Source organism: Heterodontus francisci, chromosome 5, assembly GCF_036365525.1.
Source record: "Heterodontus francisci isolate sHetFra1 chromosome 5, sHetFra1.hap1, whole genome shotgun sequence".
Classification (NCBI taxonomy): domain Eukaryota; kingdom Metazoa; phylum Chordata; class Chondrichthyes; order Heterodontiformes; family Heterodontidae; genus Heterodontus; species Heterodontus francisci.
Window position 1 is genome coordinate 21,086,311 of NC_090375.1, and position 27,490 is coordinate 21,113,800.

The 27,490-nt window shown below is 44.7% G+C and overlaps 1 protein-coding gene across 3 annotated transcripts in view; it reads left to right on the forward strand.

Moving 5' to 3' along the window:
* LOC137369763 (cadherin-7-like) overlaps positions 1-27,490 on the forward strand; it is a 106,348-nt gene that overhangs the window by 72,446 nt on the left and 6,412 nt on the right. Inside the window, exons 7-11 of one of the 3 annotated variants that reach the window (XM_068031179.1) lie at positions 331-584; positions 9,237-9,373; positions 18,847-18,968; positions 23,405-23,522; positions 26,263-26,514. In XM_068031179.1, the coding sequence (XP_067887280.1) occupies positions 331-584; positions 9,237-9,373; positions 18,847-18,968; positions 23,405-23,522; positions 26,263-26,514 (883 nt within the window). The remainder of the gene's footprint in view (positions 1-330; positions 585-9,236; positions 9,374-18,846; positions 18,969-23,404; positions 23,523-26,262; positions 26,515-27,490) is intronic. The other 2 variants (XM_068031181.1, XM_068031182.1) reach the window with 2 other exon arrangements.

Genomic DNA, 27,490 nt, shown 5'->3' on the forward strand with positions numbered 1-27,490 from the left:
CCGATCTGTGACTCCAGACTTGCGAGTGCACAGACTAGTGCATTGACTCTCAACTGCCTCCTGAACTAGCCTAGCAAGCCAGTCAGTTGTATCAAATTAAAGGCAACTCGGGAAAATCAATTGTTGCCAGCCTTACCAGCGATACCCACATCATGAGAATGAATTTAAAAAAAGGACAAAACTAGTTAAAAGTCTGAACATGCGGTAACTGATTAATCAGCTTATTGGCAAGTGATCTGTCTTGGAGAATAAGGCTGATCAATAACCTCATGTTTTTTTGAACCAGTAATGAATAATGGATAGCAGAACTGTGTCTGTGCTTTGCTGCAGCTATTGGACTATGAGAGCAAGAGGCGATTTAGCATCCGAGTGGAGGCAATCAACAAATACATTGATCCCCAACTCCTCTACCTTGGGCCATTTAAAGATGTCACAAATGTCAAAATCAATGTGCATGATGACGATGAACCACCGCTCTTTATCTCTCCTGAATACACTTTGAAGATCCAAGAAAACGGAGAAGCTGGTGCTTTTGTTGGGGAGGTGATGGCCAGGGACCCAGATGCAGCAAACAATCCAATCAGGTAGGTGACGTTTCAACTGCAAAGTTGATTGCCAATTCTGCCAAACAGTGTGAAAACTTTTCCTTCGCCCAGTACTGATTGCAATACCCTGCTGCCGTGAGAGAACAGCAAGAAAATTGCACACTTAAACCATGCTATTAGGTTCCTTTAAACAAGATTAAAAAATTCAAGCCGGTGGAAATGGCTGGTAAGGACTGCTGAACGGTTAAAGTGGGGAACCATTATTAGTTTTCACGTTATGTTTAATGAGCTTTCAAAATTTTCACTAAAAATGATTGACTTCCAAGTGTCTCATTACTTATTCATTACTGACATGATTGCACTGATGTTTCCCCTCATATTTCACTCCTTCTGGCATTATCTGCTGCTTCTGTGAGCATATTCAGATGTAATGTGTCAAATCTTCTCAAGGGCAATTAGGGATGGGCAACAAATGCTGGCCTTGCCAGCGATGCCCACATCCTATGAAAGAATAAACCTCACTCTCCAAAATCAATAGAATTCTGGTGTCACTATTACATCAAACAAGAGGTGTTTTTTTTCCCTGAGGGTGCACCAGCTTTCTGGTGATTCCTGGAAGCATGTCAAATCCGAGCCAAATAGACATCACTTTTGTCTCCTACAATTTCCTGCTGCTGGGAAGTTAAGTGACCAGTGATCCAACAGGTAGAAATGCCACACGTGATTGACGAATAAGCTACTGCTTAAGCAGTATATGAAATATATTAAGTATATTAAGCAGGGTATGACAGAGGGAACAATAGCCCAGAGTAAAGAGCATTGGCCTGGATTTTGCCATAGTAATGATGGCAAAACCGTTCAGCGTTCACCGTCATTACTCTTCTGAAACTGACAGTAACGTCTGGAGTCCGCACATGCGCAGTTAACTGCGGAAATCCATTAATTGGCCACTTAAGGACTTCAATTGGCCTGCAGCGGGAAGGCCTAAAATGACTAAAATAGAAAGCATCAGAAAGATGACAGGTACTCTGCTTCCCACTTTTCCAAGCAATTTTATGGCACACTGCCTCCGTTCCAATCCTGAGGGGGTGGGGGGGGGGGTGGGGAAAGGGCATAAAATTCAGCCCATAGCAACAACAAGAAGAAATCAACCAGAAACTAACCTGTAAGTCATTAATGATCCCTTTAAATAGCATTCTTGCTGGGGGTGGGGTGGGGGGGAGGTTGGGGGTCGGTGGTCGCGGGTGGGGAGGGCGGGCCTTCCCACTGCTGAACAAATGTGATTAAAGGAGCGTTAGCTGGCGTGTTGAGCTCCAAAATGGCAGCACACGTGTCCAATCAGCATGGTACACTGATTGATATCATGGTCTTCACACTTCCAGCAGGCATTCACTGAACGCTCACTAACGCTGTCACCAGTATGGCATTGAGTGCGACACACCTCAGCAGTGTGTACACACACCTCAAACACAATTTGGCAGCCGAAACAGCACTGGTAGCGCCCAAGAATAGGGCGCTATCCATCCAGGTTTTGCACCACAGAACTGTGCCACAGGGTTCTGTGCTGCGGCCTCAACTTTTAACAACTTATATAAATGGCTTAACAAAGAACAAAGAACAGTACAGCACAGGAACAAGGCCATTCAGCCCTCCAAGCCTGCGCCAATCTTGATGCCTGCCTAAACTAACGCCTTCTGCACTTCCGGGGCCCATATCCCTCCATTCCCTTCCTATTCATGTATTTGTCAAGATGTCTCTTAAACGTCGCTATCGTATCTGCTTCCACTACCTCCCCTGGCAGCAAGTTCCAGGCACTCACCACCCTCTGTCTTAGCTGAAGGGACCAAAGGTATGGTGGCTAAATTTGCTGATGGCACAAAGATAGGTAGGAAATTAACTTTGAAGATGACATAAGGGGTCTACAAAGGGATATAGATAGGTTAAGTGAGTGGGCAAAGACCTGGCAAATGGAGTATAATGTGGGAATGTGTGTAATTGTCCACTTTGGCAGGAAGAATAAAAAAGAAGCAAGTTATCTAAATGGTGAGAGATTGCAGAGTTCTGAGATGCAGAGTGATCTGGATGTCCGAGTGTATGAAACGCAAAAGGTTAGTATGCAGGTACAGCATGTAGTTAGGAAAGTTAACAGAATGTTATCGTTTATCATGAGGGGAATTGAATACAAAAGTAGGGAGTTTATGCTTCAGTTATACAGGGTATTGGTGGGACCACATCTGGAGTACTGTGTACAGTACCGGTCTCCTTATTTAAGGAAGGATGTAAATGCTTTGGAGGCAGTACAGAGAAGGTTTACAAGGCTAATAGCTGGAATGGGTAGGCTGTCTTACGAGGAAAGATTGGACAGGCTAGATTTGTATCCACTTGAATTTAGAAGAGTAAGAGGTGACTTGATTGAAGCATATAAGATCCTGAGGGCTCTTGACAGGGTGGATGTGGAAAGGATGTTTCCCCTTGTGGGAGGATCTAGAACTAGTCGGCACAGTGGCGCAGTGGTTAGCACCGCAGCCTCACAGCTCCAGCGACCCGGGTTCAATTCTGGGGACTGCCTGTGTGGAGTTTGCAAGTTCTCCCTGTGTCTGTGTGGGTTTCCTCAGGGTGCTCCGGTTTCCTCCCACATGCCAAAGACTTGCAGGTTGATAGGTTAATTGGCCATTATAAATTGCTCCTAGTATAGGTAGGTGGTAGGGAAATATAGGGACAGATGGGGATGTGGTAGGAATATGGGATTAGTGTAGGATTAGTATAAATGGGTGGTTGATGGTCGGCACAGACTTGGTGGGCCGAAGGGCCTGTTTCAGTGCTGTATCTCTAAACTAAACTGTTTAAAAATAAGCGGTTGCCCATTTAAGGCAGAGATGAGGAGAAATCTTTTCTCTCAGAGGGTTGCGAGTCTTTGGAATTCTCTTCCTCAAAAGGCAGTGGAAGCAGAGTCTTTGAATATTTTTAAGGCAGAGGTAGATAGATTCTTGATAAACAAGGGGGCGGAAGGTTATCGGGGGTAGGTGGAAATGTGGACTAATCAGTTCAGCCATGAACTTATTGAATGGCGGTGCAGGCTTGAAGGGCCGAGTGGCCTACTCCTGCTCCTAATTTGTATGTTCGTATACAATACTGCAAGTGTGGTCGAACCAAGATTCTATACATATATATAAAACAGGTCTCCCTGCTTTTGAATTCCTTTTCTCTAGTGGTAAATCACAGTACTTCATTTGCAATCTTTATGGCCCAATCCAGTTGTGTCACTAGTTTTAATGGCTTATGTATCTGTATTCCCAGAGTTCTTTGTTCCTCTATCCCATTTAGTTTCTCATCAATCAAGGATTAAGTGAACTCCTTATTTTTCCTACTAGAAAGCACTAACAATTTGCTATATTAAATTTTATTTCCCATTTATCTTCTCACTGTCCAAGCCTGTTAATATCTTCCTTTATTAGGACACACTCCTGCACATTAATAGACAAACCTACATCTGCAAATGTTAATTTGGTTTCGTTTATGAGCAGCCAGCTTTGGAATTTCACTAAGCTTCATTCGTCAATAAACCAGCAAATCTCACTCTGTGACCAGAGCTTACAATTGTTGGGATGTTTTATTCTTAACAAAGTACCAGTGCACTCGGAAAAGGATTATGGGGTTGAACTTGAACACTTCAATCTATGAATAATTTAGTCAAACGCATAATTTGTATCTAGGAGTGTTCAGGGGTTGTATCAATCAGAAAACCTGTGTATGATTCAATCCTGTTCCATATTGTTATGGACAGGAGTTAGATGTAGAGATGGCTCCCCCTTTTCACCTCTCGACTGACTGAAGACAGCGTGTTTAACTTTTAAAAATTCGTTCCTGGGATATGAGCGTCGCTGGCGATGCCAAGGGATAAATATTGGTCAGGATGCTGGGACGAGCTCCCCTACTCTTCTGCAAAAATAGTGTCATGGGATCATTTATGTCCACCTGAGAGAGCAGGCCAGGTCGTGTTTAACATCTCAACCAAACAATGGCACCTCCAACAGTGCAGCCCTCCCTCAGGATTGCACTGGTGTCAGCCTGGATGATGTGCTCAAGTCTCTGGAGTGGGAATTGAACTCACAACCTTCTGACTCAAAGGTGAGAGTGCCAACCATTGAATCACAGCCAACCAACATCAGAGAGAGAAAAAAGATGATCTGGTCATTATTACATTGCTGTCTGTGGGACGTTGTTGCAAAGCCTGGCTCGGGGATAAAATTAAAACCCGACCCGGGCCCAACCCAACCACAGCCAACCCAAACCCGATCCAGGCCCGAGTCCTTTCATTTGTTTTCGCGCCCGACCCAACCCGACCCGACACAAGTATCGTTCATCCATTCCGGCAGCAGGCTATTCCTGCAGATGGAGTTGTGGGGAATCATGGGTAGGCCTGATCCCATGATTTCCGGGAAGCAGCAGTGTCCAGCCCGACCCAACCCGAGCCCGAATGCTGGACTCGGAATATAGACCCGACCCGACCCGAACCCGACACATGTAGTCCGGTCTCGTCGGGTTCGGGTCGGGTTGCCAGGCTTTACCTTGCTGTAAAGCGCTTTGGGACATCCTGGGGTCAGGAAAAGCAGTGTACAAATGCAAGTCCTTTTTTAACGCATGGAAGTGGGGCCATTTAAAGAATTTGTTGTGGGACAGCGTGCTTCATCTGTCCTATTAACAAGGTGAAGTTGCTTGAGTAAGATTTTGCCTGTCTTGTCAGTTGAACTCTCTGTATTAATGGGGGAAAGGTCACTTGAATCTGGTCTAGAGTCATTTAATGGGCTCTGCTGCACAGCAGGGAATGAAAAGGGTTGGAAGAACTATAGTGATAGGGGATTCTATCGTAAGGGGTGCAGATAGGCATCTCTGAGGCCACAAACGAGACTCCAGATGGTATGTTGCCTCCCTCGTGCTAGGGTCAAGGATGTCTCGGAGCGGCTGCAGGACATTCTGAAAGGGGAGGGTGAGCAGCCAGAGGTCGTGGTCTATATTGGTACGAATGACATCGGCAGGAAGAGAGATGAGGTCCTGCAAAGTGAATATAGGGAGTTAGGCAGAAGGTTAAAAAGCAGAACCTCTAGGGTTGTAATCTCAGGATTACTCCCTGTGCCACGTGCTAGTGAGGGTGGGAATAGGAGGATTAGGCAAATGAATGCGTGGCTGAAGAGCTGGTGTAGGCGGGAGGGCTTCAGCTACTTGGATCATTGGGATCTCTTCTGGTGCAGAGATGACCTGTACAAGAAGGATGGGTTGCATCTAAACTGGAGGGGGACCAATATCCTTGCGAGTACTACTCGGGAGGGTTTAAAATAGTCTTTCAGTGTGGTGGGACCCAAAGTAGTTGTCTCTCAGATGAGATAGTTGAGGCAAATGTAGAGGTTAAAGCAAGCAAGTCCAGTAGGCAGGCCGGGGAGGGACAGGGGCAGGACAGGGAGCGTGGACGGTCTGGTAGGCTAAACTGCATTTACTTTAATGCAAGAAGCCTTACAGGTAAGGCAGATGAACTCAGAGCATGGATCGGTACATGGGATTGTGATATTATAGCTATTACGGAAACGTGGTTGAGGGATGGGCAGGACTGGCAGCTCAATGTTCCAGGGTATCGATCCTTCCGGTGTGACAGAGGTGGAGGTAAGAGAAGATGGGGAGTTGCACTTATTGATTAGGGAGGACATCACGGCAGTACTTAGAGAGGATATCCCGGGGGGAATGTCCAGCGAGGCCATATGTGTAGAACTTAGAAATAAGAAAGGGGTGATCACTTTGATGGGATTATACTATAGGCCCCCCAATAGTCAGAGGGAAGTGGAGGAGCATATATCTAGGGAAATCACAGATAGGTGTGGGAATTATAGGGGTGTAATAGTAGGTGATTTTAACTTCCCTAATATTGATTGGGACTGCCTTTGTGCTCAGGGATCAGATGGGGAAGAATTTGTTAAATGTGTCCAGGATAGTTTTCTGAAGCAGTATGTGGATGGCCCTACTAGAGAAGGGACTACACGTGACCTCCTCTTAGGAAATGAGGATGGACAGGTGGTTGATGTGTCAGTGGGGGAGCACTTTGAGACCAGTGACCATAACTCTATTAGCTTCAAGATAGTTATGGAAAAGGATAGGACTGGTCCTCAGGTTGAAGTCCTAAATTGGGGGAAGGTTAATTTTGATGGCATCAAACAGGAACTCTCAAAAGTTGAATGGGAGAGGCTGTTTACAGGTAAAGGGATGTCTGGCAAGTGGGAGGCTTTTAAAAATAAGATAGGAAGAGTTCAGAGCCGGCATGTTCCTGTTGGATGGAAGGGCAAGGCTGGCAAGTTTAGGGAACATTGGTTGATAAGGGATATTGAGGGTCTGGTCAGGACAAAGAAGGAAGCATATGTCAGGTATAGGCAGCTGGGATCGAGCAAGTCCCTCGAGGAGTATAGGGGATGTAGGACTACACTTAAGAAGGAAATTAGGAGGGAGAAAAGGGGCCATGAGATTTCCCTGGCAGATAAGATAAAGGAGAATCCTAAAAGATTCTATAAGTATATTAAGAGTAAAAGGGTAGCTAGGGAGAGAGTAGGTCCCCTTAAGGATCAGTGTGGCAATCTATGTGTGGAGCCATGGGAAATGGGCGAAGTCTTAAATGAATATTTCTCATCCGTATTTACCATGGAGAAGGTCATGGAAGCCAATGAGTTCAAGGGAAGGAACATCGATATCTTGGAGCATATCAACATTACAAAGGAGGTGTTGTTGGAGGTTTTGAAGCACATTAAGGTGGATAAATCCCCAGGGCCTGACCAGGTGTATCCTCGGATGCTATGGGAAGCAAGGGAGGAGATTGCTGGGGCCCTTGCAGAGATTTTGTATCATCGTTAGCCACGAGTGAGGTACTGGAAGACTGGAGGATATCTAATGTTGTGCCTTTATTTAAGAAGTGCTGCAGGGATAAGCCAGGGAACTACAGGCCGGTGAGCCTTACATCAGTGGTGGGAAAGTTATTGGAAGGGATTCTGAGAGACAGGATTTATATGCATCGGGAAAGGCATGGTCTGATTAGGGATAGTCAGCATGGCTTTGTGCGTGGGAAATCATGTCTCACAAATTTGATTGAGTTTTTCGAGGAGCTAACCAAGAGGATTGACGAGGGCAGGGTGATGGATGTTGTCTACATGGACTTTAGCAAGGCCTTTGACAAGGTCCCGCATGGTAGGCTGGTCCAATAGGTTCGAACACATGGGATCCAGGGTGAGCTCGCAAATTGGATACAAAATTGGCTTGGTGATAGGAGGCAGAGGGTGGTAGTGGAGGGTTGTTTTTTAGATTGGAGGCCGGTGACCAGTTGTGTGCCGCAGGGATCGGTGCTGGGCCCTCTGTTGTTTGTCATATATATTAATGACTTGGATGTGAATGTAAGGGGCATGATTAGTAAATTTGCAGATGATACCAAAATTGGTGGTATAGTGGATAGTGAAGAAGGTTGCCTCAGGTTACAACAGGATATCGATCAACTGGGAAAGTGGGCAAGGGAGTGGCAAATGGAATTTAACGCAGACAAGTGTGAAGTGATGCATTTTGGGAGGTTAAACCAGGGCAGGGCATATACAGTGAATGGCAGGGCCCTGGGGAGCGTTGTTGAGCAGAGAGACCTTGGGGTGCAAGTACATAGTTCCCTGGAAGTGGCAACACAGGCAGACAGGGTGGTGAAGAAGGTATATGGCATGCTTGCCTTCATCGGCCGAGGCATTGAGTACAAAAATTGGGATGTCATGTTACAATTGTACGTAACGTTGGTTAGGCCGCATTTGGAGTACTGTGTGCAGTTCTGGTCGCCGCACTACAGGAAAGATGTGATTAAGCTAGAGAGGATGCAGAAAAGATTCACAAGGATGTTGCCTGGTTTGGAGGGCTTGAGTTATAAAGAGAGATTGGATTGGCTGGGTGTGTTTTCCCTGGAGCGAAGGAGGCTGAGAGGGGACATGATAGAGGTATATAAAATTATGAGAGGCATAGATAGGGTAGATAGCCAGAGCCTGTTTCCCGTGGTAGGGGTGACTAAAACTAGAGGGCATAGATTTAAGGTGAGAGGGAGGAGGTTTAAAGGGGATCAAAGGGGTAAATTTTTCACACAAATAATAGTGGGTATCTGGAATGAGCTGCCAGGAGGTGGTGGAGGCAGGAACAGTAGCAACATTTAAGAGGCATCTGGACAGGTACTTGAATGAGCAAGGCATAGAGGGATATGGAATTAATGGAGGCGGTGAGATTAGTATAGACAGGCATTATGGTCGGCATGGACGCGGTGGGCTGAAGGGCCTGTTTCTATGCTGTACGACTCTATGACTATAAAGCTTGGGATACTCTTCTAAGTAGGTGCAAAATGGGAAATATCAGGGGGATTCTGCTCAGGAAATCTGAAAATTACAACATTTCAAAAATAGCTTATGCTATTGAAACATTCATCTAAAGGAAGAGATTTGATGGACTCGTGTGAATCAAAGGTCTCTGGGCAAATTAATTTTGCAGAAAATTTCTTCCAGGTTGGGGCTGCATATAATATCCTCCGTACCAGCACTTATCCATTTGTAGGTCAATGTGACAGCTTTCTGGTTTCATATCATGGAACTCAAAAGTTTTACATAATAAAAATCAAATTTGAATGCTTCTGTGTAAATTATGCAGGTACTCCATTGACCATCATACTGACTTGGATAGAATTTTCGACATTGATGCAAATAATGGAACCATAACAACATCCCAATCCCTTGACCGCGAGGAAGTCCCTTGGTACAATGTATCAATCTTAGCATCAGAAGCAAGTAAGTTCTTTCTTAATGTTGAAGTCTTTGTGCTGGGCAAAATCTCTGAATCCAGCTGAATTTCATCAAATATGTTTATTTTTTCATTTTCCTAGAAACCTATTAAATAGCTTTTCTCGTAACATTTCTTGTGTCGGTCACATACTTCAAGTCTGTTGTCACTGTTGAGTCTGTCATCTGCATTGGGCACTCAATCAATTCTCTCCTTCCTGACCGGCAAGGATATCAAGGCTTAAGCAACCAAGATGTGTAAATGGAGTTAAGATAGAGATCAGCCGAAATCTATTTGAATGATAGAACGGACTCAAGGGGCTGAATGGGCTCCTCCTATTCCTATATTCCAACATCAGGCATTTAAGTCTCCATTTCTTTGTTCTTTTTGGCAAATTGCAGCAGTAGAAAATAAACAATTTATGTAAAATTTTAATTTCTCCAATTTCAGTTTTCTTCATAACTATGATGGTGAGCTCCCTTCTTGAACCGCTGTAGTCTATATGGTATAGCTATACCAACAGTGTTATTAGGAAGAGAGTTCCAAGTTTTTGATCCAGCGACAGTGAAGAACATGATATAGTTTGAAAACAAGGAGAATTTTAAAATCAAGGCGTTGCTTAACTGGGAGCCAATCTAGATCAGCGACCACAGGGGTGGTGGGGAAATGGGATTTGATGGGAGTTAGGATACAGGCAGCAGGGTTTTGGATGACCTCAAATTTACGGAGGGTGGAATGTGGGAGGCCGGTCAGGAGTATGCTGCAGTAGTCAAGGCTGGAGGCAACAAGGGAGCAGATGAGGGTTTCAGCAGCAGATGAACTGAGGCCAGTAGGGAGTCAGGCGATGTTATGGAGTTGGAAATAGGCAATTATACAAATCAACAAGGTGTGTCATAGCTCCGCGATGGAGTGCTGAGGAGGAATTGTAAACTAGAGTCAATATCAGAGAGATAGAAAAGTGGGGAATACAGAATAAGGCCACAGAAGAAGATGAAGGGCTGGATTTTAAAGCCCCTTCACTGCCGGGAACGGCGGCGGGGGTCAATGAAGATCGGTATGGTGGAGACCCTACCACCAACCCTGATGGTGGCAGGCCCCAAAGGGACCCACATTAAAATATGTTAATGCCTACTTACCTTGCAGGCCGCAGCGATTCTAGCACCGCCTTCCAATCTTTATTCGGGCGGCCGAAAATGCCACGCCTTCGAATCCCCGTTCAGGGAAACGTGGCGTGACACCAGTGGGGAGGGGGGAGGAGGTTTTTTTCTCTGTGAGGGAGGGAGCAAGGTGACAACACTGCGGATTGGTCGGGGGTGGGGGGGGCGCGGTGATGGGAAGGGGTAAAGGATAAGGGTGCCAAAGTTTGGGATGGGGGGGGAAGGTAAAATTTTCAATATAGGAATTTGGTGGAGGGAAAGGGTAGGAATGTTGTGAAATGCCATTGTGGGGGTTGGGGGGGGGTGGTTGTGAAAATGCATGGAAAGGTCATTTCATTACTTTTTTGTGAAACTTTAACTTACCTGGCCCTTTAAATTTTAAATGTACATTCAGGGGCTGTAAGCCCTTTAAAAATGGCGGCAGTGCCTGCACATTGGCACTGGACGCCATTGCCAGCGATGGCTCACCCACCCCTACAACGTCATTGGGGGGCGGGCGCCGCAACCATACAAATAAGCCGTCGCATTTGGAATCGTGGTGGCTCCATGATGTGGTACCCGTGCGCATGGGCCGCATTTATTTTACCTCCGCCACCTACTTGGGCGGCGGAGTCTTAAAATGCAGCCCAATCTGTACAGGTAGAGGAATTGACATAAGAGCAAAAGAGCTTGTCATCACAATGCCCTGAGTATTGCCCATTAGCAATGGTAGCAGCAGAGAGAGAGAGAGAGAGAGAGCAGACTCAATTCATATAAATCCATGCACAATTACAGGGATGATCAACTATTTACAAATAATAGTCCTTACCCTCAGATGTGACAGAATGTTTGTATTGAATCAGGACCAAGGTGTCACGATAGGTCGAAGGGCCTGTTTCTGTGCTGTATAACTCTATGACTCTATTACCATCTTCCCTCTTCCTACATGAGAGTGTGGAATATTTCTCGAGTACCATTTCTGAATGACTTAGTTAACACATTCAGATAAAAGTCCCAAGTTTACTATTTTAAAAGCAACACCATCACCATTTATACAATGCCTTTAACATAAGAAAAACGTCCCGTGGCGCATCACAGAAGTGTAATCAGACAAACAGTGACACCAGGCCAAAGAAATAGACATTAGGAGTGGTAACTGAAACCTTGGCAGAAGGAGGTAGGTTTTAAGGAAGGTTTTGCTCAGGATACATGTTAACTAGATACAGCAAGTTGCATGATAGTTCACCTCAGGCAGAATTTAATCTTAGTGCCATTGCTGTCAGCTGTGGCTTGGTTGGTAACACTCTCAGGAGGTGATAGGTTCAAGCCCTACTCCCGGACTTGAGCACAGAGTTCAAATCTCAAATTGCCTTTTGGATGCAGCGTTAAGAACATAAGTAATAGCAGCAGGAGTAGGCCATTCAGCCCCTCAAGCCTGCCCCGCCATTCAATAAGATCAAGGCTGATCTGTCCCAGGCCTCAACTCCTCTTTCGGGCCTGCTCCGCATAACCCTCGACTCCCAAGATTTCAAAAATCTATCTACCTCCTCCTTTAATACATTTAGTGACCTAGCCTCCACAACTCTCTGAGGCAGAGAATTCCAGAGATTCACCACCCTCAGGGGCGGCACAGTGGCGCAGTGGTTAGCACCGCAGCCTCACAGCTCCAGCGACCCGGGTTCAATTCTGGGTACTGCCTGTGTGGAGTTTGCAAGTTCTCCCTGTGTCTCAGTGGGTTTTCTCCGGGTGCTCTGGTTTCCTCCCACAAGCCAAAAGACTTGCAGGTTGGTAGGTAAATTGGCCATTATAAAAATTGCCACTAGTTTAGGCAGGTGGTAGGGAAATATAGGGACAGGTGGAGATGTGGTAGGAATATGGGATTAGTGTAGGATTAGTATAAATGGGTGGTTGATGGTCGGCACAGACTCGGTGGGCCGAAGGGCCTGTTTCAGTGCTGTATCTCTAAACACAGAAGAAATTCCTTCGCATCTCAGTTTTAAATGTGTGCCCCCTTATTCTTGAACTATGTCCCCTAGTTCGAGATTCCCCCACCAGTGGAAACATATTCTCAACATCGACCCTGTCAAGCCCCCTTAAAATCTTATATGTTTCAATAAGATCACCTCTCATTCTTCTAAACTCCAATAAATAAAGGCCTAACTTGTTTAGCCGTTCTTGATAAGACAACCCCTTCATCCCAGGAATCAGCCTAGTGAACCTTTTCTGAACTGCCTCCAATGCTAGTATATCCTTCTGTAAATATGGGGACCAAAACTGTACACAGTATTCCAGGTGTGGCCTCACCAACATTTTTCCACCAATATTTTAAAACTCTAACCCCCTAGCAATAAACAGCAAAATTCCATTCGCCTTCCTAATTACTTGCTGCACCTGCATGCTAACATTTTGTGTTTCATGTCCAAGAACACCAAGATCCTTCTGCACTGCAGTATTTTGTAGTCTTTCTCCATCTAAATAAAATAATCTGCCTTCTTATTCTTCCTACCAAAGTGGATGACCTCACATTTTCTTACATTGAACTCCATCTGCCAAGTTTTTGCCCACTCACTTAACCTATCTATATACCTTTGCAGATTCTTTGTGTCCTCATCACTACATGCCTTCCCACCTATTTTTGTATTTGTCAGCAAATTTGGATATACTACACTTTGTCCCTTCCTCCAAGTAATTAATATCGATAGTAAATAGTTGAGGCCCCAAGACTAATCCTTGTGGCACCCCACTAGTTACTGCTTTCCAACCTGAAAAAGACCCATTAATCCCGACTCTCTGCCTTCTGTGTGTTAGCCAATCCTCAATCCACGCCAACACATTGGGCGGCACGGTGGCACAGTGGTTAGTACCGCAGCCTCACAGCTCCAGCGACCCGGGTTCAATTCTGGGTACTGCCTGTGTGGAGTTTGCAAGTTCTCCCTGTGTCTGCGTGGGTTTCCTCCGGGTGCTCCGGTTTCCTCCCACATGCCAAAAACTTGCAGGTTGATAGGTAAATTGGCCATTAGCAATTGCCCCTAGTATAGGTAGGTGGTAGGGAAATATAGGGACAGGTGGGAATGTGGTAGGAATATAGAATTAGTGTAGGATTAGTATAAATGAGTGGTTGATGGTCGGCACAGACTCGGTGGGCTGAAGGGCCTGTTTCAGTGCTGTATTTCTAGACTAGACTAGACATTACCCCCAATACCTTTTAACCTTTTATGTGACACCTTATCGATCACCTTCTGAAAATCCAAATACACTATATCTACTGGTTCCCCTTTATCTACTCTGCTTATTATATCCTCAAAGAACTCTAACAAATTTGTCAAACATGATTTCCCTTTCATATAACATGTTGACTCTGTTTGATTGCATTATGTTTTACTAAATGTCCTGCTATTTCTTCCTTAATAATGGACTCGTGCATTTTCCCAATGACTGATGTTAAGCTAACTGGTCTGTAGTTTCCTGCTTCTGTCTCCTTCCTTTCTTGAATAGGGGTGTCACATTAGCGGTTTTCCAATTTGCTTGCACCCTACCGGAATCCAGTGAGTTTTGGTATAATATGACCAATGCCTCCACTATCTCTGCAGTTACTTCTTTTAAAATCCTTCGATGCAGGCCATCAGGTCCCGGCGACATGTCTGCCTTTAGTCCCATCACTTTGTCCAGCACCTTTTCCCTCATGATAGAGATTGTTACAAGTTCCTTCCTCCCATTTACACCTTGCTCATCTATTATTGTTGGGATGTTTATAGTGTCCTCCACCATGAAGACCGATGCAAAATATTGGTTTAAATTATCTGCCATTTCCCTGTTCCCTGTTATTAATTACCCAGTCTCATCCTTGAAGGGTCTCACACTTACTTTAGCTACTATCTTCCTTTTTATGTACTCTTAGAAGCTTTTACTGTTTGTTTTACTGTTTGCGTGAAACAGGGCTGTGTTCTTGCACCTACACTGTTTGGAATATTCTTCTCCTTGCTACTCTCACATGTGTTCAAGTCTTCAGAAGAAGGAATTTTCCTCCACACAAGATCAGATGGCAGGTTGTTCAACCTTGCCCGTCTTAGAGCGAAAACCAAAGTATGGAAAGTCCTCATCAGGGAACTCCTCTTTGCTGACGATGCTGCATTAACATCCCACACAGAAGAGTGTCTGCAGAGTCTCATCGACAGGATTGCGGCTGCCTGCAACGAATTTGACCTAACCATCAGCCTCAAGAAAACAAACATCATGGGACAGGACATCAGAAATGCTCCATCCATCAATATCGGCGACCACGCTCTGGAAGTGGTTCAAGAGTTGACCTACCTAGGCTCAACTGTCACCAGTAACCTGTCTCTCGATGCAGAAATCAACAAGTGCATGGGAAAGGCATCCACTGCTATGTCCAGACTGGCCAAGAGAGTGTGGGAAAATGGCGCACAGACACAGAACACAAAAGTCCGAGTGTTTCAAGCCTGTGTCCTCAGTACCTTGCTCTACGGCAGCGAGGCCTGGACAATGTATGTCAGCCAAGAGCAACGGCTCAACTCATTCCATCTTCGCTGCCTCTGGAGAATACTTGGCATCAGGTGGCAGGACCGTATCTCCAACACAGAAGTTCTCGAGGCGTCCAACATCCCCAGCATATACACCCTACTGAGCCAGTGGTGCTTGAGATGGCTTGGCCCTGTGAGCCGCATGGAAGATGGCAAGATCCACAAGGAAGCATTGTACAGCGAGCTTGTCACTGGTATCAGACCAACTGGCCATCCATGTCTCCACTTCAAAGACGTCTGCAAACGCGACATGAAGTCCTGTGACATTGACCACAAGTCGTGGGAGTCAGTTGCCAGTGATCGCCAGAGCTGGTGGACAGCCATAAAGGCGGGGCTAAAGAGTGGCGAGTCGAAGAGACTTAGCAGTTGGCAGGAAAAAGACAGAAGTGCAAGGAGAGAGCCAACTGTGTAACAGCCCCGACAACCAATTTTATCTGCAGCGCCTGTGGAAGAGTCTGTCACTCTGGAATTGGCCTTTCTCGCCACTCCAGACGCTGGTCCACAAACCACTGACCACCTCTCGACGCTTACCCATTGTCTCTCGAGACAAGGAGGCCAAAGAAGAAGCTTTTACTGTTTGTTTTTATATTTCTTGCCAATTTACTCTCATAATCAATTTTCTCCCTCTTTATTAGTTTTTTAGTCATCCGCTGCTAGTTTCTAAAATATTCCCAATCCTCTGGCCTACTGCTAGCTTTCGCCTCTTTTTACGCCTTTGCTTTTGATTTGATACTCTCCTTAACTTCCCTTGTTATCCACGGGTGGTTCATCGTTCTCATCGAGTCCTTCCTTCTGACTGGAATAAATGTTTGCTGAGTGTTTTGAAATATCCACTTAAAAGTCTGCCACTGCTCATCTACTGACTTCCCCTGTAGTCTATCTTCCCAGCCTGCTTTAGACAACTCTTTCTTCATACCTTTGTAATTGCCCTTGTTTAAGTTGAAGACACTGGTTTGAGACCCAAGTTGCTCACCGTCAAACTGAATTTGAAATTCTACCATGTTATGATCGCTTCCCCCTAAAGGATCCTTAACTATGAGATCTCTTATTAATCCTACCTCATTATACAATACCAAATCTAAAATTGCCCATTCCCGGCTAGGTTCTGCAACGTATTGTTCTAAGAAACAATCCCTGATGCACTCTACAAATTCGTCTTCCACGTTACCCTTGCCAATTTGATTTGTCCATTAAACGAGGCCCCAACTGCCTTCTCGGGTGATTGTAAAAGATCCCATGGCACTATTTTGAAGAAGTGCAGGGGAGTTCTCCCTAGTGTCCTGGCCAATATTTAGCTCTCAATCAACATCACTAGAACAGATTATCTGGTCATTATCACACTGTTGTTTATCATACCCTGCTGTGCACAAATTGGCTGCTGTGTTTCCGACATTACAACAGTGACTACACTTCAAAAGTACTTCATTGGCTGTCAAGTGTTTTGAGATGTTGTGAAAGTTGCTATGTAAATACAGATTTTTTTTCAATATCTTCAATGTGTTTGAGTGTAATTCCTGATTGCTAGTTGAAGCAAGTTGTAAAACCATTCAAAATAGATTTTTGTATAGCATGCCATTAAAAGTAATGTTCAGAATAATTTCCCACATAAGAGATTAGCATGTAAAATTAAAGTGCATGGACTTGGGGGTAGTGTATTGCAATGGATAGAAAATTGGCTGGTAGACAGGAACAAAGAGTAGGGATAGATTCATAGAGATACAGCACTGAAACAGGCCCTTCAGCCCACCAACTCTGTGCCGACCAACAACCACCCATTTATACTAATCCTACATTAATCCCATATTCCCTACCACATCCCCACCACCTTCCTACACTAGGGGCAATTTACAATGGCCAATTTACCGATCAACCTTCAAGTCTTTGGCTGTGGGAGGAAACCGGAGCACCCAGCAGAAACCCAAACCGTCACAGGGAGAACTTGCAAACTCCACACAGGCAGTACCCTGGAGCTGTGAGGCTGCGGTGCTAACCACTGCGCCACTGTGCTGGATCTTTTCCCAACTGGCAGGCACTGACTAAGTGGAGTGCTGCAGAGATCGCTGCTAGGATCCCAGTTATTCACAATATATATTCATGATTTAGATGAGGGAACTAAATGTAATATTTACAAATTTGCAGATGACACAAAACTGGGTGGGAGGGTGAGTTGTGAGAGGCTTCAGGGTGATTTGGACAAGTTGAGTGAATGGGCAAATGCATGGCAGATATAGTATAATGTGGATAAATGTGAAGTTATCCATTTTGGTAGAAAAAACAGGAAGGCAGATTATTATCTGAATGGCAATAAACTGAGAGAGGGGAATATGCAATGAGACCTGGATGTTCTCGTACACCAGTTGTTGAAGGTAAGCATGCTGGTGCAACAGACAGTAAAAAAGGCAAATGGTATGTTGGCCTTCATAGCGAGAGGATGCGAGTACAGGAGAAGGGATGTCTTGCTGCAATTATACAGGGCCTTGGTGAGGCCACACCTGGAATATTGTGTGCAATTTTGGTCTCCTTATCTGAGGAAGGATGTTCTTGCTATCGAGGGAGTGCAACAAAGGTTTACCAGACTGATTCCTGGGATGGGGTGTCTGACATATGAGGAGAGATTGAGTTGGTTGGGATTATATTCGCTGGTGTTCAGAAGAGTGAGGGGGGATCTCATAGAAACTTATAAAATTCTAACCGGACTTGACAGGGTAGATGCAGGAAGGATGTTCCCAATGGTGGGGGATTCCAGAACCAGGGGTCATAGTCTAAGGATACGGGGTAAACCTTTCAGGACTGAGATGAGGAGAAATTTCTTCACCCAGAGAGTGGTGAGCCTGTGGAATTCGCTACCACCGAAAGCAGTTGAGGCCAAAACAATGTATGTTTTCAAGAAGGAGTTAGATATAGCTCTTGGGTCTAAAGGGATCAAAGGGTATGGGGGCGAAAGCGGGAACAGGTTACTGAGTTGGTTGGTCAGCCATGATCATAATGAATGGTGGAGCAGGCTCGAAGAGCCGAATGGCCTACTCCTGCTCCTATTGTCTATGTTTCTATGACCTGCTCCATTGTCCATACCTGGCAAGCCAGTTAACTAATACATTTGTCTTGAAGAAGATAAAACCCATCTTCTTTCTTGGTGTTTGCTCGGAAGTCCTGGCAAAAATGTAAAACCCCAAACTTAGTTTGAAACATTGTTCAGGATTATATTTATGAAGATACCTGAATCTTGCCCTTAACTGTAAAGGCCAACAAGTATCATGTCATTTGACAAGAATGTAGTTATTACCAGATTATTCAACAGCCCATTTTATCGCAAGTTTTGACTCAAACATGCACAATCGCACAAAGTATAAATTGAGAACAGTCCACCTCATCAGCTCATTCAAATACACCTTGCATAACCTGCACTCTCATTCGCAATTTGTCAAGTTAATTTTTTGAAATGCTGAAACTAACATTTGAGTGGCTTTATGATAATAGTTCTATGTTTTGATTTTGCAGTCATATTAAACTATTACAGCCTGTTTTCATCTTGAAAGCCCCAAATGATGTCCCCTGAATCGCTCCTTCTCTCCAGTGAAAACAAGTTCAATTCTGCAGCCCTCTCTTTGTAACAGCTGGAAAATAGTGTCCACTTTTTAAACTTAATGACAATCAGCGTTAGTTTTCAGTAAGTGATGCCAGCAAGTAACAGAGAATGTGCAAGGCCGTAAAATTAAATGGTTTCACTTAACAAGAAGAAACCTGCAGACCTAAGTAAACCCACAACTGACCCACATCCTGTCGTCTATTGGCTGTTTCAACCAGGTAACCCAAAGAAAGTTACTTCGATGTCGGTGCATATTCAAGTTCTCGATGACAATGATCACGCTCCTGTATTCCCAGTTTCCTACGAAACATTTGTGTGTGAAAACGCAAAGCACGGACAGGTACGAATTCCTCGGAAATATGTCTCACTTGTAATTTTAGTACATCGCGGCTTGTGTGCTAGCCAGGGGTTCAGTTATTGCTTTGATGCATGCAACTCCTGAAACAATTGTTATTTGAAATGAAATAGCCAGTGGTTTACCAATAGCAGGTCCAACACTGGAACTGTGATTCAATTTTGCTCTATTGCTTTACGAGGTATGATATGGGATTATCGAAAAGAAACCACAAAAGTGACAAAAGGCCGTATAAACCCACCAACTGAAATGCAGCAGTAGTGTTGAAGTAAAATTCCAATTTATAGCTTGAGCTGACATGACTATCCGTAAAACTTTTGCAGCTCGTCTGTCTCTGTCACACTTCAGATGCTATGCTTTCAATCTTTTATAAAAAGCGTTCCAAAAAATGTGAAAAAAGAAAAATGTCAGGGGACAAATGAGATTTTTTTTGTATAGGCAGTGAGTTGTTATTGCTGTGGAAACTGACTGAAAGGCAACAGATTCAATAGGAACTATTCAGAAGGAAATGGGATAAGTACTACAGAAAAAATAGGAAACATTTTCAGGACTATGGGGAGCGAATGGGGGAGTGGGACTAATTGGATAGAGAGCCGACACAGGTCTGATGGGCTGAACAACCTCCTTTCTGTATTGTAAGATTCGATGGGAGAGAAATTGGAGAAGGCCCGAAAACAGGCCCAGGGATCACGGTGCACGATTAATCTGCTCCCGTTTTGTTGTTTTTGCAGGCAGCACGCAGACATTATACTCATTCAAATGACAGTGACATGCAGCGCTAAGAGCACTATTCAGTGGCTGCATACCTCAGCAGGGAACCCAAGTTCGGGTGAGGCTAGTCTGCACTATTTAAAGCCAGCCCGCACCTTTTGAGGGGGGAGGTGCATTCTGGCTGCAGCAGGCACTGGAAGTGGCTGGGGAAGTGTCTCTGAGCAAGAAGGTGAGTGAAAATGGTGCAACAGGGCAGAGGGTGCACTCCGAGGTTCTGTGGTGCAGCACTGGAGAACTTGGTGCAGGAGAAGAGAGGCCGTCTACCACAGAGAGGTAGGAGGCCCTTCAGACAGGCATTGAGATGGCAGTGGAAGCAGATCACTGTCCATGCAAACCATGTAGCCTTGAGGACCTGGATCAGTACAGGAAGAAGTTTAATGACCTCATGCGAGTTATCAAGAGTAGCAAATGCATCTTCAAATGCCATATTCCTACAACCACTAACCTCATCCCCCACCCTTCACTCACCTACCAACATTCTCTATCAAGCACAACTCATGCCTAACATTCATATGCTTCACCTCATCCTCACACACTTAGCACACTGCTGCAAGCCTCATACCCATATCTCACAGTTTACCAGCTATTCAACCATGACAGCCACATTACCCAAACACATTGCACTACACTCACTGACACACTTCCCTTTCTCTTGGAGGACAAGGCGGTGCATAACCGGATGCAGCAGGAACTAACCGACAGGGGATAAGCATGTCCCCACCCCAATGGAGCAGGCGGTGTTCACCATCATTGGTGTGGTCATGACTGAGGCAGGGGCCAGCCACGGGGCTGAAACCAGAGAGGGTGACGGTATTTTCCTACCTAAATCCTCCTTCTCACATCCCATTTCCCTCTCATCCCACAATGTTTTCCGAGTTACAAACTGCAGAATGTGTAAGCATGCATCTCTTGCTTTGCACCACTTCCATCACTGCAACCCTACCCTTCCTCCTTGACCCTTTCAGATACCCAAGAGCTGTCACCTGGTCAAGCACTAATGCAGGAACATGACATCCAAGAGGATCAGGAGACTGATGATGACGAAACACTGTCACTCGATCTCACACTCGCAGCCACCAGCTCAGATGCCAATGCTGTGCCTACTTTAGAGGGTGGCAGAGAAGCAGAATCTGCATCTGGCGAGTCACTGGGCGCCAGTGGCCTGCTGCCAGGGCAAGGGGCAAGGATAGCGCTGGGCGAGGTCACACACGAGTTCTGCTGCAGAGGACCCGGATGCGAATGTTGATGGGGCGGTGTACAGAAAAAGGCTGATGGGCATGTGCACTGAAATGCTTGGTGCATTGGCAGGCCTGTCAGAAAGCCAGCTGCCAGTGTCAAGGAGCATGGAGGTGTCCAGCATCAAACTGGCACAGTGCTTCGCACAAAGCTTGGAGTCCAACCTCTCCAATGTGGAAGTGGTAGCTTACTCCATGAGAATACTTGCAGACCCGACCATGATGCAATGTTGCAGCTTCCACTGCAGCAGAAGCAGAAGCCACCTAACATCTGAGTGGAAGCTCAGACTGAACTTGTGAAACCCATGCTTGTTGCCATGTAAGCGCAGTTTGTTGCCTTGCAGGCTCAGACTGCTGCCATCATGGCTGCAGATATCAGTTCTCAAATGGGCTTACAGGGTCTCACAGCAGTCCAGCAATCTGTCTTCCAGTAGTTTACTCTGTTTGCTGAGTTGCTGCCCCGGGGGAAGTGGCAGTGGCTCCAGGGAGCACGAAGCTGCTGCCCTCTCTCAGGATGACAGAATTTGTCCTCCCACCCCTGCAACTCCGCCAGTGCCCCTGATGTAGCCTGCCAGCCAGACCAGACCAGACCGCTGCCGCCCATGCCAAGATGGTGCGTTCCAAAGCTGGGCATTCTGGGCAAAGAGCTCATTGAGGTCATCGTGGAAGGCCATCTGCAGTCTCCCCCATTGAAAATCAGCAACCTTCTACCAGCCGTGCTGCAGGCAATGTAGCACTCTGCAGGAACACTAGGGCAGGCAAAGGCACACGCAAGACAGGCACTAAGCAAACGATCCAGGGTGATCTAGGGCAGCACAGTGGCGCAGTGGTTAGCACCACAGCCTCACAGCTCCAGCGACCCGGGTTCAATTCTAGGTACTGCCTGTGTGGAGTTTGCAAGTTCTCCCTGTGTCTGCGTGGGTTTCCTCCGGGTGCTCCGGTTTCCTCCCACATGCCAAAGACTTGCAGGTTGATAGGTAAATTGGCCATTAGAAATTGCCCCTAGTATAGGTAGGTGGTCGGGGAATATAGGGACAGGTGGGGATGTTTGGTAGGAATATGGGGTTAGTGTAGGATTAGAATAAATGGGTGGTTGATGGTCGGCACAGACTCGGTGGGCCGAAGGGCCTGTTTCAGTGCTGTATCTCTAAAAAAAAAAGTTGACCTTTGCATGGAATATTGGATGGTTTGTTTGAGAAAGTTGCTTCGGAATATTTGTTTTGTGATGGTTTTTATTTCAGCATTGTGGCCAAGAGCACACTGTGATTGTCAGTGACAGAAGGAAGGTAAGGTGAGGGATTGTCAGAGATTGGGGAATTGGGGTTGTGTTCATTGGAGCTGTAGTCAGATGAGCTGATCACGGTCAGCCCAGTGAGAAAGGGGATGTGTTGGTTGCCTCCTTCTCTCCCTCCTCCTCCTCATCTTCCTCCTCCTCCTGCTCCTGAGCTGCTCACCATTTCCCTGATGGCAAAGGCTGTACCCTCATGATGGCAAGGTTGTGCAGGATACAGCAGACCATGATGAATTGTAGCACATGCTCTAACACATGCAGGGCTCTTCCAGAGTCATTCAGGCACTCCAATGGTCTGCTCATTGATGTTTGTGTGGCGGTATAGCTCTCATTCTATGCTTGCTGGCCATGTGTGGTTGGGTTCAACACCAGAGTCATGAGCCAGGTGTTGCCCAGCAGTCACCCTCTGGCTTGATGTGATGACTCAAATACTGAGGGAACAGCAGGCAGGCACAGATTGAAGGCATCTTGCTAGGGCAGGATGGTGGTGTTCACCTGCATTATGTGCTAAGCATGGTTGAACATCACCTGCACATTCAGGGAGTGGAACCCTTTATGGTTTCAGTTCATCTCTGCACTTAGATGCGGAGTCCACAAAGCCACGTGAGTGCAGTCGATGGCACCCTGCAGCATGGGGAAATTCTCTATCCTGACAAAGCCACTGACCTACCCAAAATGTTGTCCGGTGCATGCTGCACTGCAAGTGTATGCGTATGGTGCAAACACCATTTTGGAACCAAAATGGCACCCATTGCACCAGAACTACTGGTGCCATGGAGCCAAATTTTGCGGACTATGATTCTAAAGCCAGTCAATTGCTGATCTTGGTAACCTGCCATCCTCCAAGGTATGAGCAACTGCAAGTAACTACCAACCTCCCAAAAGTTTCCCTGGCAACTAGAGCTTCGAATTGATTTCAGGATGTGCTTATTTACATCATTACTGAGAGGGAGTGTTTGAGCAGTGGCTTTAAAAGAGACACTGAAGCGCAGTTCCATCCTAGCAGCTAAACATCAGAGCCTTGTTGCAGACCCCAGCCTGCCAATCAACGAATCTTATAATAAAGGACAAGGCGAGATCTGTGAGTTCTATTTTTGACTGATCTCTAATCTTTCCTACTTTAGCTCATTCAAACCATCAGCGCAGTGGACGAGGATGAGCCATCGGAGGGACATCACTTTTACTTTACCCTGGTGTCAGATGCTGCCAGTAATCCCAATTTTACTGTTAGAGATAATCAAGGTAGGACACTAAGGGTGTGCCACAGTGAATGGGCTTTCTTATATCTCAGGTCTTCTCTGATGATCGCTGCTGTGTGTGAGATTGTACATCAAATGTTAAATGGATTTTGCACCTTATTGACACGTAGTCTGGTGTGTGATAGACAATAATTGTGAAGGATGCAACAACCACAGCAGCAACAGAAGATCTCATTACTACAGAAGTAGCAGTTGGGTTTCCACTTGCAGCTGTTGTCTGTTCACCAATCAAAAAGATAAATCTATTTCCACCCCCGGAACACTATGCTGGAGGCTCCAGAAAAGTTCCTGGCTCTCTTTTTCTAGAACGGCCTTTTTGAGTTTTGCTTTTCAAGTGTGGCCAATCCAACCGATTGTCAGTTGGGACAAGTTTAAATTTGCTGTGCACATGTTCTGATGTGTTTCGGTTCAGCTCCTCCGAAAAATTGCACTGTTCAGTCTCAATTCATCAGATGATGTTAGACTTTGAGTACTCTTTCTGCCTGTTTCTCATTTTCTTTCCTTCCTTCTCTCATTTTCTCTCTCTTATTTCTGGAGAAGCAGTTGTAGAGTAAGTGAGTCAAACCCTCTGCTTCATCCTCAAAAGGTCCACTGTTAATCTGTGTCCCTTGTACAGTGCAACAATTCAGGTTAGCCCGTTCCATAATTGGTTAAACGATGTTGAAAGCCTTGATTGTTTAGATTGGCTGAAATATATTCAAAATATACCGCACCTTGGGTGCCTAGTTTTATTTAACTATAGAATTATCACCCATTAATAATCAATGGATAAAAAACTTGCTCTCAAATGTTTCATGTAAGATGGACTACTTGACGGATCATTTCACTAAATTACTCATGAACTGTGTAAAAATATACTCAAAATAAATCCACATCTCTTTATCCTTACCTGCCATGTAAAATATCAGAGTCCACAATAAATGAGATATTTGTGTGCTTAATACAATGAAAGCAAAACCACTCAGAACCAGAAAGAACCACTGATTCCCTTAAGCCTGCCCCTTTGTTTTATATCATATTTAGATTCAGCACTAAGGAAACTGTTTCTGTAATGCAAAAAGAAAGATGGATAATTTGGCACATTGAGATTCATACACGATCCTAGCAGGAGATGATGACATATCTCCTGACCAATTGGAATGTTTGAACTGTAAAATCTATCCATTGATGTAAATGGAATTACTTCTTTGGAGGAAGCTATAGCCACATTAATTCGTCTTCTTAAATGATTGATATATCTGGATTGATCAAAAAATGTAATTCAAATCCTTTTTTTTCATCTTTCTGCAATCTCCTGTTTTACACACAAACCCTTCTCTGGGGTCACCCTCACAGAGACCACATTTAATTTTGATCCATTCAACCAAAATAGCTCTTCCTTACTTTTCTCTCTGCTCTTGACTCCCCTCTAAATATCAATTCAAACTTGAAGTAATCGAATTTCCTACTGGAATCATCAAGGAATTTACATAATGGGACAAAGACTGCCAAAAGCCTCTCTGCTCTCCCACCATAACTTCAATGAAAACCTCTGAGAAATCAGGGCGAGAGAACTGAGAATCATTGCAGGCACATACATGTTTTTCTTAGTCCAAGAAAATCTGCATAGCATGCCCCAACAAATCCCACATTGTATGAAAAGTTCTCCTGTAAACAGTTCGATTCAGATAACAAAAAATGGTTTGCAATTACAAATCCATTTATTGTGTTTGACCAAGTTCAGATAAACACAATATCTTTAAGCAGTAGACATACAGGGAAATAATGCAATTACCCCATTCATTTTTCCCGGGTTGTTGTTCCTTTTTGAATCCAACTCTTTCTATAACTTGTTAAAGAAAATCTTAGGATGTTTATAGTCTCCCACAAACTTTGTCAGTGCTAATTAATTATGGCATGAAAAGTGTTATTATTTTTCAGCGTATCTCCATTGTTCCATTTTTTTAATCTCATGACAGTCTTGGCTGTTTCCCAAAGTGACCATGCAATTACACAAATCCTGGAGTTTCATCAAATACCTAAACAACAATATCAGTTAAACCCGAAACACACTAAACTCTAAAACATCTTGGGAGTGAAGAACTTCTTCACCATTTCATTAATTCAAAAGAAAACTAAAAGCTTTAATCGTTAAAGATTAAACCAAATCCTAATCCTACATATATATGTATAGGGTTACTTATACTCTGCAGGTGCTGCTTGACCAGCTGAGGGGCTTCCAGCATTTTCTCTTTTAATTGCAGAGCTAATGTTCATGCTGAATACATGTAACTGAGCTCTGCAGTGACTTCAAATATGTTTCTTATGCAGGCCTCCAGCCAAAGAATGAACATATCTCTATTAAACCAAATGGAGCTTTTGATAGTTCCATGGGGACAGATAACTCATCCAAATGGTCAGTCTTCATGAGTGGGACTAGATAGAGATAGTCAGAATCACAACCAAGCTTGACCTTGACCTAATACAACATTCGCTTTGTGTTAAGAGCCACTGGATAGCAATCAACAGAGGGCACACTGACTGTGTTTTTAGTCTCTCCTCCTTAACCGAAGAGCACTAAAGGCAATTGTAACATCCCTATCAATAACTTGGCTATACTCAGCAGAAACAGTGCACCATTGGAGATTAAACCTGGTTCTTTGCGGGATCCTTATAACTCATTTCCACCTTTGCCTTTTCACTTTACAACCAACCTGTCAATTTATTTTATCATTATCTTTTAGATAACACCGCTGTGATTCTGACTCGGAGAGCTGGTTTTAGTCGTGGAGAAAAGGCCATTCACTTCTTGCCCATCCTGATTGTGGACAACGGGACTCCCTCGCTCAGCAGCACCAATACCCTCACTATTCGAGTGTGTAGGTGCAATAACAATGACATAGGCCAATTATGCAATACTGATGCCTTTTTTCTGCCTGCTGGTCTCAGCACGGGAGCTCTCATTGCCATTCTAGTCTGTGTCCTGATGATATTTGGTGAGTAATCTCACAGCGTGTTCGTTGGTGCAACTGAGTGAGCCGATGATTTGGAGGCTGGGCTGGACTTAGAGCAGAACTCTTGCGCATCCCTGATTTCCTTTGCTCCGCCAATGTGCCTTCAGCTGCCGAGGCCCTAAACCTCCCTCCCTCTACATCTCCGCCTTTCTATGACTCTCTCTCCTCCTTTTAGACATTCCTTAGAACCAACTTCTTTGACCAAGCTTTTGGTTCGCTCTGCAAATATCCTTATTTGGCTTGGTGTCAAATTTTGTTCGATAGTGTTCCTGAGAAGCTCCTTGGGATATTTTACAAATTAAAGGCACTATATAAGTGCAGGGTTTTGTTGTCCTGGTATGATGCCTGGGTCACTGATGATCTGTTTCCTTATTATTGGACTTTGCACATATCACCAGCTATCACTGAAAACGGGGGGCGCAGGTTATCGGCTTTGGGCACAACTGATGACCAGGACACCAATTGCGCCCAAAAAATGCACTGGTTTTCAGAAGTGTTTCTTTTTCTCAAGTTTCTGCTCAAACTCACTTGCATATCGTCAAATGCAAAATCTGCCAGGAACAATCGGGCAGCATTTTAAAATACAATTATTTTAAAACTGTGTCTTCAAAAATATAACTATTCATTGATATATTTAAGAATGCTAATAGTGCAGTTTGATCAATACAGTGGAAAAAAAATCACAAGAAATAATCATTTTTATTCACAGTGTCAATCCACCACCTGTGAATAACCCGATTTTAAATCACTGAAAATTACCTGTCAAAGAATATTCAGAACTATTTGCTCGTTATATTGGTGTACAGTAATCAGTTTCTTAGTAAATTGTTTTTACAAATTGCATTCAAAAACTTTTAAAACTTGCCTGTTAGTGTCCTTGTGTCCAAAAAAAATTGGTTTAATTTTTGGAGCCACCTCAAAGGCCTGCAAATGAGAGCAATGAACCAATACTTCCATT